Below are 12,923 nucleotides of genomic sequence, written 5' to 3' on the forward strand. Positions count from 1 at the left end.
GCCGTGGAGCAACCCCCACGCCCGGCCCCGGGGAGCATAACCCAGTCCCAGGGAGCAGGTGGAGGCCCCGGGGGTGCACACATACAACCCTCCCCTAAGTGTGGGCGCAGCCGCAGAACCCAGGCCGCGGGTACCAGGCCCGGTCCAGGCCCCGCACCGACTGACAGACACCCCGCCCGAACCCGGGTGAGGCGGTGGGACCCCTATGCCCACCCATGCCCCACCCGGCTGCCCCCCGGCCAACCATGCCCCCACGCAGACCCTGGTCCGGTGGAGTGTTGTTCGGAGTAGGATTGGTGTGTGAGTGTACGTGTTCTATGATAATATAAGTGGGATTAAAATTTCGGGACGCACGAGAAGCACGCTGAGGCAGGAGCGTGACGGGCAAGATGGCAGCTGCCCGCTGCATCCCCAACCACATAGCTCGCACCCCACCCATCCCGCAAGCCCTAGGCCTTTTGTGTGGTGTGTGTGTGTGCTGGGTATGAGTCCTTTGCATCTTTCCGTAGGTGTCAACACGGTTGATTAAGGTTACGTCCCTAAAAGTTACCTGGACTCGTTAAAGGATTGCCAACAATCAATGCCACTATCAAAAACGTTTAATTTGTGCATTCATGATATGCAAACAATGACTGCAAAAATGTTTTTTCTTTTTACACTAGAGTGAACAAACGGTAACATGATTTCAGTTTGTACCATCCATAAAGGCCTTGTCCTCCTTGCAACATGTGCAGTTGTGGAAACAAACTGAGGTACAGAAAACAAAACCTTTGTACAATCTATTTTCATGATTAGGCTGAATAGATTAAAAAAAAAAAAAAAAAAAAAGATAAAATTAGTGCTTTCAGCTTAATTGTGTGTATATTTATATATATATCTTGCCCTCTCCTGTAGTGATTCATATCAATAGGCCTGCACCGTTTCTGCATCACATTAAAATAGAAAAAAAACCTCATTTACATATTTTAGTATTTGCATTTGCTCCCTTTGCTAGAACAATTTATACCTTAAGGGAAGCAATAACCTTAGTTTTGTGATGGCCGGGAGTCAACAACTGCAGAGGAAAAAAAACATTGTAATTGGCTTTTTGGCGCCGTTTCTGAAAACATCCTTATGGTGACGTGAAAGATCTCAACGGGCGCTTTTTGGGGAACCAGACTCAGTTCATTTTTCGGGTATCTGGTCGTGACCACTCGGTGCGTCTCGAGGTGACGGGTGCCAGGAACTTGGTATTGTCTATAGCTTTAAAACAGGACAAATCTTAACAATTAGTGTTGTCTCTTATAAATGAGGTATAAAAAAGAAAAATGTTGGTTTCCCCACCGTTAACTAGGAAGAGGAGGAAACCTGATTTTAAAACGAAAACTGCATTGATACTGCAGCTGGAACAGAGCGAACAGGGAGCGGCGTTGTGATAGGAACCACTAGAGGGCGGTAAAGACTCGCTTGTCGCCTTGCCTCGCTGCGCTTTATTGAAACCGTTCTCTTACAGACGCTGTGATTATATTCTCTCTGGTACAAAACGCCGTAAAGTATTGACAGGTTAAGACAATAGTGGGGTGTAGTGTTTTCGTACTTGAAGGAGCCTGCGACGCCGACTTCCACCGAAGCGCTAAACGATCAACCTGGGCCCATCTTCAGAGGAGCAGTAGTAAACCCAAGAACAGGATGTGGCAACGCAAAAGGAAAAAAAAACAAAAAAAAAAAAAAACAACAAAAACAACAAAAAAACCTCAATTCACCGAAAATTAAAAACGGCCTCATTCGAAGCTATGGGATGTCTGGAGCACAGACGTGGATGTGATGTAGTGTGGATACCCGGACTTGGGAAGTCGGGAAATAAAAGTAGTAGTCGTCAAGACGTTTGCTACGGTTTCAGGGCCGCACCTTTAGCCAGTTTAATACTCAATATACACATTCACCCCTCCGCCCACCGGCACTTTTTCAGATGACAGCTCACATATATATATATTTTTTTAATCGTCTCTATTTTAGGGTTAAAACGACGTGGTGAGAAAGGTACCATGGAATGACCAGTCACATCGACACCAGTGGGACCGCACTGATCAAGTCACTTAATTTGCATAAAATGAAGTAACTTCGTCAGCGGGACTAGGAGACCATTTCAAGGAAGGTTTCTCACCATAATCGTTCACATTTTCCAAAAAAAAAAAGAAAAAAAAAGAAAAATTAGAGACAATATTAAAAAAAACAATATGCGAGCCATCGCCAGGAAAACGGCGGTGGTGAATGTGTTCCGAGTGGTAAAGAAGCTAAACCTCAGTTTGACGCCACCGGGATCCTTTTGAGCGCAGAGCTAGTTCAGTGATGAGAAGGGATGGCGGCACACTTCAAATTCGCATTTCACAAAATGTTCTCAAGTGGGCGGGGGGGATTTCTGGGGGAAGGAGGCGGGGGGGGGGCACACAAAAATATACTGATGGATATAATCTGTACAGATTTAAAACAAAAACGACAGTGACATCACCGTGATGGTGATAGTTGCGTCCGTCTGGAGTCCGTGTGCGAAACATTCTCAGAGGTCGGACGCAGCGACACGGTGACGTGCGCGGGGAATTCGCCGCCGGCCACACACACACACACACACACACACACACACACACACACACACACACACACACACACACACACACACACACACACACACACACACACACACACACACACACACACACACACACACACACACACTTTTTTTTGTTCCTTTTTGTTAAAAAAAAAAGTTCTTCATCGTCGATTAAAAAAATAAGAGGGGGCTCTAGTCTCGGGAAGAGTCTTTTGGATGGCACTGCGACACGCCCTCCTCGGGGGGAGGGTTTAAAAAAAACAACAAAAAAAAAAAAAACAGTCCGTGCTGCGTCGCTTCACAGTGTGCGCGTGGCGGCGGGAGGCGGAGCTAACACCAGTCTGCGATGTAGTCAAAGTCAGAGAACATGTTCTGCTCGTCGCCGCTCAGCGCCCGGGGCTCGCGGGGCGGGGTCAGGATCGGCGCCTCGGAGGTAAACTCGTCGTCGAAATTGCTGACGTCGCTGGAGCCCTGGATGGTCGGGACGAACGGCGGCTTCACCTTCTTGGCGAGGAGCCCCGCCCAGTCCATGTTCTGCGGGGAGGCGAAGGGGGGGAGGGTTAAACCGAGCGACGGGTCAAACGGCTGGAAAGACGGGACGGCGCTCTCTCGCTTTCTTACCCTGAAGAAGAGATGTCTCTTGACCTCCTCCGCATCCCTCTCTCCGGCCCCCAAGCGCCGCTCCGGGCTTCTCCTCAACAGCTGCAGAGAAATTATATCAGTTATTCACACCGTAGTCATCTCCTAATGAGGTGAATCACATCCTATGCGAGCTACAGCGGCAAACTATATACAGTATATACAGTATACTAATTCATACCATTAGGATATAGCGCTTGAAATGCATCATCTGGTAAAGTTACCAAACATGTTTACCAACTAGAGATGCACCCATTGCTGTTTTCTTGGCCGATTCAGATTTCAGATTTTTTTTTTAAAGTCTGACCTGCTGATCCTGATTTCCAATCTACTGTACACCGATGACAAATACATCCTGTGATCTGATCACGCTCACGTGATTGGACAGCTTCACACACAGACTACTGCTGAAAATTTCAGTTACCACAACAATGAGATTACTCATTTTGACACTGTGTTTATTATTGTTCATTATTCACTATGGAACAATAATAGAACATGAAACTGTCACAGAGTTGTAATAAAATAGAATATGGACTGTCACCAAGTTTCAGTAGAATTTAACCTGTAACTCTCACTGAGTTTTACTAGGACACAACATATATCCAACATGGAAATGTCCAGTTCAAACTTCAAATCAAAGTCTCTTTCACTTTTAAGATGTAAATATACATTTATATTATATTTATGTGGTATTTGCATTCCAAAATTAATTACAATCATTATCAAAATAAATTACAAGCTGACGCTGGTTCACTGGAAGTGCTCCTTCCCTCACCGTGCATTAAATCAACTGAGTCAAATCGAACGACTCGTCTCAAAACGAGTCTCAAAAAAAGTCAAACTTTTCATGACGAGTGGAGCTCCACCATGACAGTGATAGATACGCAGTCTGCACAATGTTAGAATATTGTCAGACGATAAATAAATTACTGATCTAACATTTGTTAGTTACCTTGAAGTACCTCCAAACAGCCAACTTTTTAGTTCGCTCTTTAGCTTCAACTACGTTACATTACGTTGTGTCTGGTTTGAGTACCTGAACAGTTCTTACAGTACATGAGCAAAGTGTCGGCGTGTACATTTGACCGACAGAATCTGAAGATATATCTGACACTGATCGTCCGATCACCCGTCATGGCCGATTAAGCTGAAAACCAGCGGTTGCATCTCATTTTCAATTTTGTGGTTGGTAAACGAAACGAGTGCAGGATGGCAGGTCTGCTGTCGTTACGGCTGCGGTTGTGGTTGAGGAGCCATGTTTCCCCACACGTCGGAGAGTTCAATTTAATAATCTTTTACTGGTATTTAAGACTCTTTAAGACTATATTTGCTACGGATACCAGCGTGCTGCATCCAGACGAGTCTGATTTTAAAGAGACGGGTAGATATCACAAGATATCACCATCGGAACGATGACGACGGCTTCAGCATATGACCTTCCCATCTCAGTTCATCACTTGTTTGTTTTTTTTTTTGTTTTTTAAAAACATGTTCCGTCGTCAGTGCTGTGTTTCACCAACGCACCCGCCTCATGATGGAGATGGCCTCAGTGGAGAGGAACCGCGGGTAGCGCACTTCATCGTTGACGATGCTGTCAAACACCTCCTCCTCGTCGTCGCCAGGGAACGGAGACTGGGGATAGATTCATATTGTGAACATTTAATCAGCGCCCACAGCTTTCCCCGAACCCGAACAACAAGCGCGGCTTCCTTCATGGTGAGCGGTCTTCTCACCTCACCGACCAGCATCTCGAAGATGAGGACCCCGAGCCCCCACCAGTCCACCGCTCGGGTGTAGGACGTCTCCGTCAGAACCTCGGGGGCCAGGAACTCTGGCGTTCCGCAGAAGGTGCTGGTGCGGTCCCTGAAGCCCATTCCTGACGGGAAGCGGGAAGGTGGCGTGTTAGAGGCTGAGCTCTGCTCACTTTTCGTGCGACGAGGATGTTTTGAGATTCATCTGCGGTCACTTCAGACGAGCGATTCTCAAAGCTTTTGAACCAAGTTCCACCTTTTACCAAAGCGTGACAGAGCAACCTCTCTGTTTCATCCTCTCTGACACCCACAAATAATCGTCCTTTCAGCCAAGATGCGTGAGAATTTTGAGAACATACTGGGAGAATGACTTATTTTTTTGTTGTCATTTGAGTAATACTGGTTAACGATTAACTAGATTAATAAATTAAAAAAAACTGTTCCAACCCTTACCCTCTTTGCAAAGTCCAAAGTCAGCGATCTTCACATAGCCCTCTGTGTCCAACAGCAAGTTGTCCAGCTTCAAATCTCTGCAATAGCAATTAAATAGGTAAAGAGAAATATAGAAATAGAATTGACACATTAGAGAAATGCGCTCAAACTCACTTTTGAGATAATATATAAAATAAGTTCCACAAATCAAGTTTTCAGATAAACTGAGTTCCTACCTGTACACAATCTTATGGTCGTGTAAGAACTGTAACCCTAATACAACACAGGCTGCGTAAAATCTGAAAGATACCAAACAGAGGAAGAAGAGAGAACAGATCAGGCACGGCGGGCATCAATGAGGGAAAACATTTTTTCTTGTACGGCCTTTTAAAAAGTAAAAGCAGCTCAACCAGAAAGCTGCAGAAAAGAGAAGTCAGCTTTAAGGATGCACTTTGATGGAAGTACAGCTTCACTAAAACGCTTCAAACACCACGATAGCCAAAAAAAACAAAAAAAAAAAAACAAGGAAAAAAACTCAGCAAACACACACACACACACACACACACACACACACACACACACACACACACACACACACACACACACACACACACACACACACACACACACACACACACACACGGGAAACTCAAAGATAACAGAATTGAAACGGCAAACTCCTGTGCCCGCAACAAAACGGTTCATTGTCGCCGTGCTGTGTTGGCTTAATAACCTGGATTAGCGTTTGTCATTCCACATATACTACTCACAAAAAGTTAGGGATATTCGGCTTTCGTGTGAAATTTCAGGATTAACCTAAAATGCACTATAACCTTTACAGATGAACTTAATTTGACCTTCTCTAAACTTTTGAATGCACATGTACAACTGTTCAATGTTTCAGCACTTTTTGCACAACTTGCTGTTCTCTAACAAGGAGCTGAACGGCAAAATTCACAACAGGTGTTTGATCCATGAATCGACCAATACATTTCCTGGTTCAATTAGAATTGGTGTTTAAACAGTCCTCTTCATCATGCTGTTCACATTTTGACATCATGAGACCAAGACGACGCCTAACAACTGATCAACAGTACCTCGCCATAGCGAGGCTTCAAAGAGGATGTTCTCAGAGGGAAGTGGCCACTGAGCTTAGAGTGTCACAGAGTGTCATCAGCAGCTTGCAACAGAGATACAGAGACTGGAAGAGTCACAGAAAGGCATAGAAGTGGACGTCCTTTGGCCACATCCCACACTGATGACCGCTTCATTGTGAAAAGTGCGCCAGGCACCAGTGGCCTCAGTGCTGTTCTCTGATGAAAGTCGATTCACGTTGAGCAGAAATGATGGCCGCCAACGATGTCGGAGACGTCAAGGAGAGCGCTATGCATCAGCCACTGTTGTCACCAGACGAGCCTTTGGTGGTGGTGGTGGTGGTGTTACAGTGTGGGCAGGTGTGTCTAGTCAATACAGAACTGCCCTACAGAACTGCCCTACACTTACACTGTGAATGGTAGGGACAAGCCCATACTACCTGAATAACATCATTCATCCAGTCATTGTGCCCCTGCATGAACAACACAGGCCTCATTTCATCTTCATGGACGACAATGCTCCAGCTCATGGAGGTGGCATCATTAGGGAACGGCTGCTGGAGACTGGGGCACCTCAAATGGAGTGGCCTGCATTTTCTCCAGACCTGAACCCCATAGAAAACCTATGGGATCAGCTGAGTCGCCGTGTAGAGGCTCGTCACTCTGTACCCGCGAACCTCAATGACCTGAGGGCCGCCCTTCAAGAAGAGTGGGGGGCCAGGCCTCAGCAGACAATAAGTCGACTTGTGAACAGCATGAGACGTCGTTGTCAAGCTGTAATTGATGCTCAAGGGCACATGACAAGTTATTGAGACGTTGACATTTTTTGTTGTGGTAAACCCACCACTGTTGTTGGCGTTTTTTTCTCAAAATTGTTTGAGATGAGAAAATCACCATTGCATGTTTCTACTTAAATGCCCTACTTTCATGATATATTATCACTGTAGCGTAAACTTTTTACGTTTTCCATAAATTTCACCCGAAAGCCAAATATCCCTAACTTTTTGTGAGTAATGTATGCAGAGATTGCCGTCTTTTCATTTATTTTGTTATGTTTAAAATACGTTGTCATGTTTTATCTCACTGCATTGAAACTCATTTATCAAATCCCATTTGATGAGAAGCCTCACTGTTTGTAAATGTACGGGGTCGGAGAATGTACATGAGAATGTACGGGGATGAGTTTCCAGCAACCTCTCAATATATGAAAGCTGTCAAATGTTGGTGGTCTCCGACGGTTGTGATCTCCACAGAGCACTTGGGGAAACCCACGGCCAATATTTGATCCAAATTGTCGGTATTCATTTGTGCATTTAATCACAGCTTATTGTCCGACAGCACAGTCCCGCGTGACTCGGTGCAATCGGCAACACGGGAGATGTTGATCCATTACCGTCGGAGCTCAAAATGAAAGCAATAAAACAAACAAGCAGCGCTCAGGAACCCAATCCGTCGGAGGCCCCCGTCGCACAATACACAGAACATATTCAGACGGTTAAAGCGAGGACAAGCCGTCGGTCACCCACATGGCCCTGGGCTCTGAGAAAACATCAGCGTGGATGTGCATCATCAGGTCGCCTCCGGCCGCGTATTCCATGACGAAGCAGACGTGCTCCTGCGTCTGGAAGCAGGCGAACAGGTTGACCAGGAACGGGTGCCGGACGCTGTTCACCGTCTCAAAGATCCGCTTCTCGCACATCAGACTGGGGGGAACACACAGGGAGGAGGAGGGGGTGATTCACAGCGGCAGAAACAACACAGAAGAAATAAATCGGGCACGGAAACACACGTCGTTCTTGGACTCTCGGCCTCCAGATGGTTTTAAGTTCAGAATTGAGATGTATGGTGTTTGTGGTGTTACCTGTCCACCTCGTCACGCGCCACAATGTCCCCCTTCTTGAGTGCCTTGATGGCAAACATCTCTCCTGTACTTTTATACTCCGCTAGCAGCACCTGCACCGCGTGGGGACAAAACATCTTTAGAAAAAGGCCTGCAGGCATCCCAACGAGCGCCTCGTTATATTCAGTGTCTGTACCGCTGCGTGGGAGGACAGTAAAAAGTGCACCTTTCCAAAGTGGCCACGTCCAAGGACCGCCACACATTTGAAGTCTTTTAGGCTGAAGTGGAACTGCTCTTCTTCCCTGAAAATGCAAGACGGTAGAGGCATTGATTGATCAAGAAAAGCGAGAACAGCCTATGACCTTCCCAAAATCACGTTGTTGATAACCAACCATAACAAATTTTTTTCCAGTCAAGCTGCCTTTTTATAGCGCTCTGCATCACTCTATTGCTTTAATGCCTTGAACACATACTGCAAACGGAAACTAACGACAATAAAATAAAAACAGTAGAGAGCAATAAACCAGTTTACTTTCAATTTCCCTTCATAATATGACAAATAATTAATATTTCAGTCAACTTTCTTTCGCTAATAGATACCCAGACCTGTCAACCTTGGAAAAGACTGAGCAGCACAACAGTGTAACAGGGAGTCTCAGTGGTGTTTGAGTTCCTGCAGCTAAATGACTCCGGTTATTCACACTGTAGTCACCTCCTAATGAGGTGAATCACATCCTATGTCAGCTTCTACAGCTAAATATATACACAAATTTATCTGATAAGGATTTACCCGCTGAAATGCATCATTTCGTAAAGCTACCGAACGTGTTTACCTTTTTAGGATGCACCGATTGCAATTTTCTTGGCCAATGCCAAATGTCTGCTGATTTTCATTCAGTTGTATGTTCATAATAAAACATTGACTATTAATTATCTGTGACATTGTTGTCTGATCATGTTAAGTTTATATCCGTGTTTGGAGAAATCTCATCATTTGGTCTCATTGTGAATATCTGCTGTACGTCAATGACAAACACATCGCGTGTTTGTCATTGACGCATTAACAATAATAACCAATCCCCTCCGCTTTACAGGACAGTTTTCCGTCTGTTTAACCTTATGTCAGCATCCTTCTGGATGGCTGTGAGCTCCAGGTCTTGGGCCTGGAGGCCCTGCTCCAACACACCGTCCAGCTCAGACTTCACCGCAATGCTGTTCCTCTTGTTCAGGAAGTCAAACGAGGCCAGGGCATCCTGAATAATAAAAATAATAATAAATAACAATAATAAATCAAGTCAAGTATTTGTCAATACAGGCACTTGGGACGATACCTGTACTTCCTCCTTGTCGGACATCTTGTCCTGCGCCATTGGTTCTCTGAGGTCATCGGGCACTGGGTAATGCTTGGGTCCTAGGGTCGGCTCTTTGTCAAAGTCCAGCTTGGTCACCAACGGGTCGCTGTGCAGGAACAGAGACACAACTCAGCGACAAAATAAGGAGCGACGTTAAAGTTACCGCATGGAATTTTTTAACAACCTGAACACAACCTCATCCCAACTTGTGAAAGATAGTCTGTTGTTTGTTCTAACTTAAGTCCTTTCTATGTCTGATATTCTTTTAAAGAGCAGGGTTCTTGCTTTCTGCAGTGTATTTATCGACAGAGTTCTCCATCTCACCCATTCATTAATCATACTTGCAGGATATAAATACTAAATTTTGACACTTTGGACACGCTGGAAGATTTATTTCTGTAATTGCACAGGAGCTAACCTGTTGGCCCCCCACGAAACCTTGCTTTGACCTAACTAGGTTTGCATGCAGCCCATCACTACGTCTGTGCTGGACACACAGGGATAAAATTTGTATTGACCTTTTCATCTGAGCCAGACAGACCAAAAGTGAATATTCCAAAAGGTACCTCTTTAAAGGAAGAAAACGGTACACGTACGCAGAGCCCAAGGCTTTTGTTTTAAATACATATTCAAGTGAACCCGTTTGCTCTACCTGCTGGGTGTGGGCGACCCAGGCAGGCTGCTGGGCCCAGTCTCGACTGCCTGCGGACTGAAGGAGTTGGTGCTGACAGTTGGTATGGCTCTCCTCACCAGACGACCCCAGGTGGCGATGTTGATGTTCATCTGAGGGGCGCGCAGGAAGGTCTTACCTGGGGAACGAGGGCAAACAACAGAAACAAAGGAATGACAAAACAGAAAGAACAGAGGAAAATGCAGGAGGATGACAAGGACGTGGAGCCAGGGCACAGGCTGAGTGATGGTTGTTGTGGTTACAGGGAGGGTAGTTTAGGACAGAGTTGGAGGGAAAGAGTCTGAGATAAGAGGGGCGATATTGATAAAAACAAATCACAATCTTGTTGGACAAATACCGCGCTATCCATCATTTGACAATATTTGGGGGATGACTTGTTGCTTTCATAACATGTACACGCAAGAAATATTTGAGAAACAATCATTAGTAATGTGGATTTTTTCAGTCTCATATCACAGTATCGGTATTATAGCAATGTATGGGCTGGCCCTACTATGAGATGAACATAAGGACCTGGACAATCCAGTGGAACAATAATCTTATCCAAACACTTCCAATACATAAGATGCCTAAAATCAGTATGGCATCTTAAGTAAAAATGACATGACAGGTGTGTATTGTCCACATTAACCCTGATCCACAGTAGAAACTCCACAAGAAAATGAACAGGGTTAAAGTAAAGTATTTAAAGTTGCAAAGAAAGGCTTTTTTATAGAAATACAGCACAGTCACAGCTCGGGACGCATCCGCCACCCAGACCTGTCCTGTTTCAAACGAAAATGTGGAAGTGGCTTTTACCCAGTCCGCGCTGAATCGGAATAAAGGCACAATGACTCACCTTGCTGCTTAGAGAAGATCTTCTTTTGTCGCTGCAGCTTGGGCCGTCGCTCAATGACAGGGTTGAAAAAGGTAACCTTAGCAAAGATTTAAACACAAATTACAACCGGCGCAGTGGAGACGACTATTGCTATTATGAGTGCATTTATGTGCGAGCTGGTATCTAGCGAGACAGATTGAGCAGACGAGATATTTATTTATTTATTTTTTAATCGCACTCATATCTCCGATTGCAGCATGTAACAAGATGTGGGTGTCTGGTCTCCTGACAACTAACCCTTATTCTTGTGTGGACACATTGTGGAATACGGTTTAAAATTAATGGAGTCCACCGGCGCAAAGACAATGAACCCTTATCTATCTATCTATATATATATATATATATACACACACATACACAAAACATTAATGACTTTGGCACCGCCATGAATTCATATCATCGCAATAACCTGCTGTGGACATAAGGGGGAGCAACTCTTATTCTCTTCCACTGACACAGCTTCACATCACTGACACTGCTTGACTGATGGCATGTGGAGTGGTGTTAATTGTTTTGCTTAAATGTAAAAGTGTTAACAATAACATCTGACTAAGGTGTAAGGTATTCAGTTAAAACAAACTTCTAAACGGTTAACATGAAAACAACATGTTTTCTCCACATCTTTAAAAAGTCTAATTTGTTTGTTTTTGTGACTGATATTCATATTGTCATACCAGTTCCATTTATATTTATAATAACAGCCATTGAAGATTGGAACATATCAATTTGGGTAGGTAGTTAATTTTCCGCAACCCAAGTGAATGAAACGCAACCAATTCACATTGTATTTATTGCAAAATTTATAATATTGGCTTAAAATTCACCAGAAGTTTGGATACAAACATAATTGAGGAATCAAACAATTTTACAAAAAGATTGTGATCTGCACAAATAAGTGCGATAAATAAATCTTCACCTCAGCAAAAAGCATCCCCTGTGGCTCCAGATACAGACACATCCCATGGCGCTGGTTATCCAGGAAGTCTTCCAGGCGCAGGAACTTCACGGCACACAGCGAACGCCAGTCACGCCAGTACACAGAGATCTCCAGCTCACGAGACTGAGCAGATGAAACACACACACAGCAAATATGGACGTCAACTAATAGTTATAAGAAGGAAAAAGTGCATTTAGCACCCACATATGTTCCAGGGCTGAACAGTATAGGCCCTGTGATTATGAATAAATATATAAACGCCGCCAAGACCGCCACATCAAAGAATCCAGGTGAGGTAGACAACCCAACTTATGGAAGCTCAGTTAATTCACAATTAATTTATTGTGACATTTCCATCATCAGTTTAAAGTTACCAATGACATTTAGATTGTGGAAGCTCACGATTCAAAAACAAATAAGTTAATAAAAAATTGCGAATGCAGGAATAATTCAAAAAGGAGATAGTGCACTATTTATGCTCTAAATCAGCCATTTCCGAGCATATCAATGCCATGGCCCAATTTGAAATCTGAAAAGCTTCTGCGGCACACCCAAACCTTTCATCATAACTCTTATCAACACACTAGACCAAGACAAAGTACTTCCCTATATATGGAACAATTCTATGTGAACGTGGGCCTACCGCAATGCAGTGCAAATTAAAAATACATCCACATATATGCAATAATTTGTAAAGCAACAAAGGTAAAAATGGGGTTA

General features: G+C 44.3%; 1 protein-coding gene across 1 annotated transcript in view; it reads right to left on the reverse strand.

Annotated features, from left to right (window-relative positions):
- Positions 1–581: 581 nt before the first annotated feature.
- The window catches only part of pkn2a (protein kinase N2a), a 37,343-nt gene continuing 25,001 nt past the window's right edge, over positions 582–12,923 (reverse strand). Inside the window, exons 10-23 of the mRNA XM_080011140.1 lie at positions 12,183–12,326; positions 11,228–11,303; positions 10,351–10,507; positions 9,684–9,804; positions 9,463–9,599; positions 8,573–8,648; positions 8,368–8,459; positions 8,033–8,209; positions 5,649–5,711; positions 5,434–5,510; positions 4,963–5,105; positions 4,754–4,861; positions 3,209–3,289; positions 582–3,121 (exon numbers count right to left, since the gene is read on the reverse strand). Of these exons, the coding sequence (XP_079867266.1) occupies positions 2,918–3,121; positions 3,209–3,289; positions 4,754–4,861; positions 4,963–5,105; positions 5,434–5,510; positions 5,649–5,711; positions 8,033–8,209; positions 8,368–8,459; positions 8,573–8,648; positions 9,463–9,599; positions 9,684–9,804; positions 10,351–10,507; positions 11,228–11,303; positions 12,183–12,326 (1,656 nt within the window). The 3' untranslated portion in view covers positions 582–2,917. The remainder of the gene's footprint in view (positions 3,122–3,208; positions 3,290–4,753; positions 4,862–4,962; positions 5,106–5,433; positions 5,511–5,648; positions 5,712–8,032; positions 8,210–8,367; positions 8,460–8,572; positions 8,649–9,462; positions 9,600–9,683; positions 9,805–10,350; positions 10,508–11,227; positions 11,304–12,182; positions 12,327–12,923) is intronic.

The sequence above is a fragment of the Zeus faber genome, assembly GCF_960531495.2.
Source record: "Zeus faber genome assembly, chromosome: 12".
In the NCBI taxonomy this organism is placed as follows: Eukaryota; Metazoa; Chordata; class Actinopteri; order Zeiformes; family Zeidae; genus Zeus; species Zeus faber.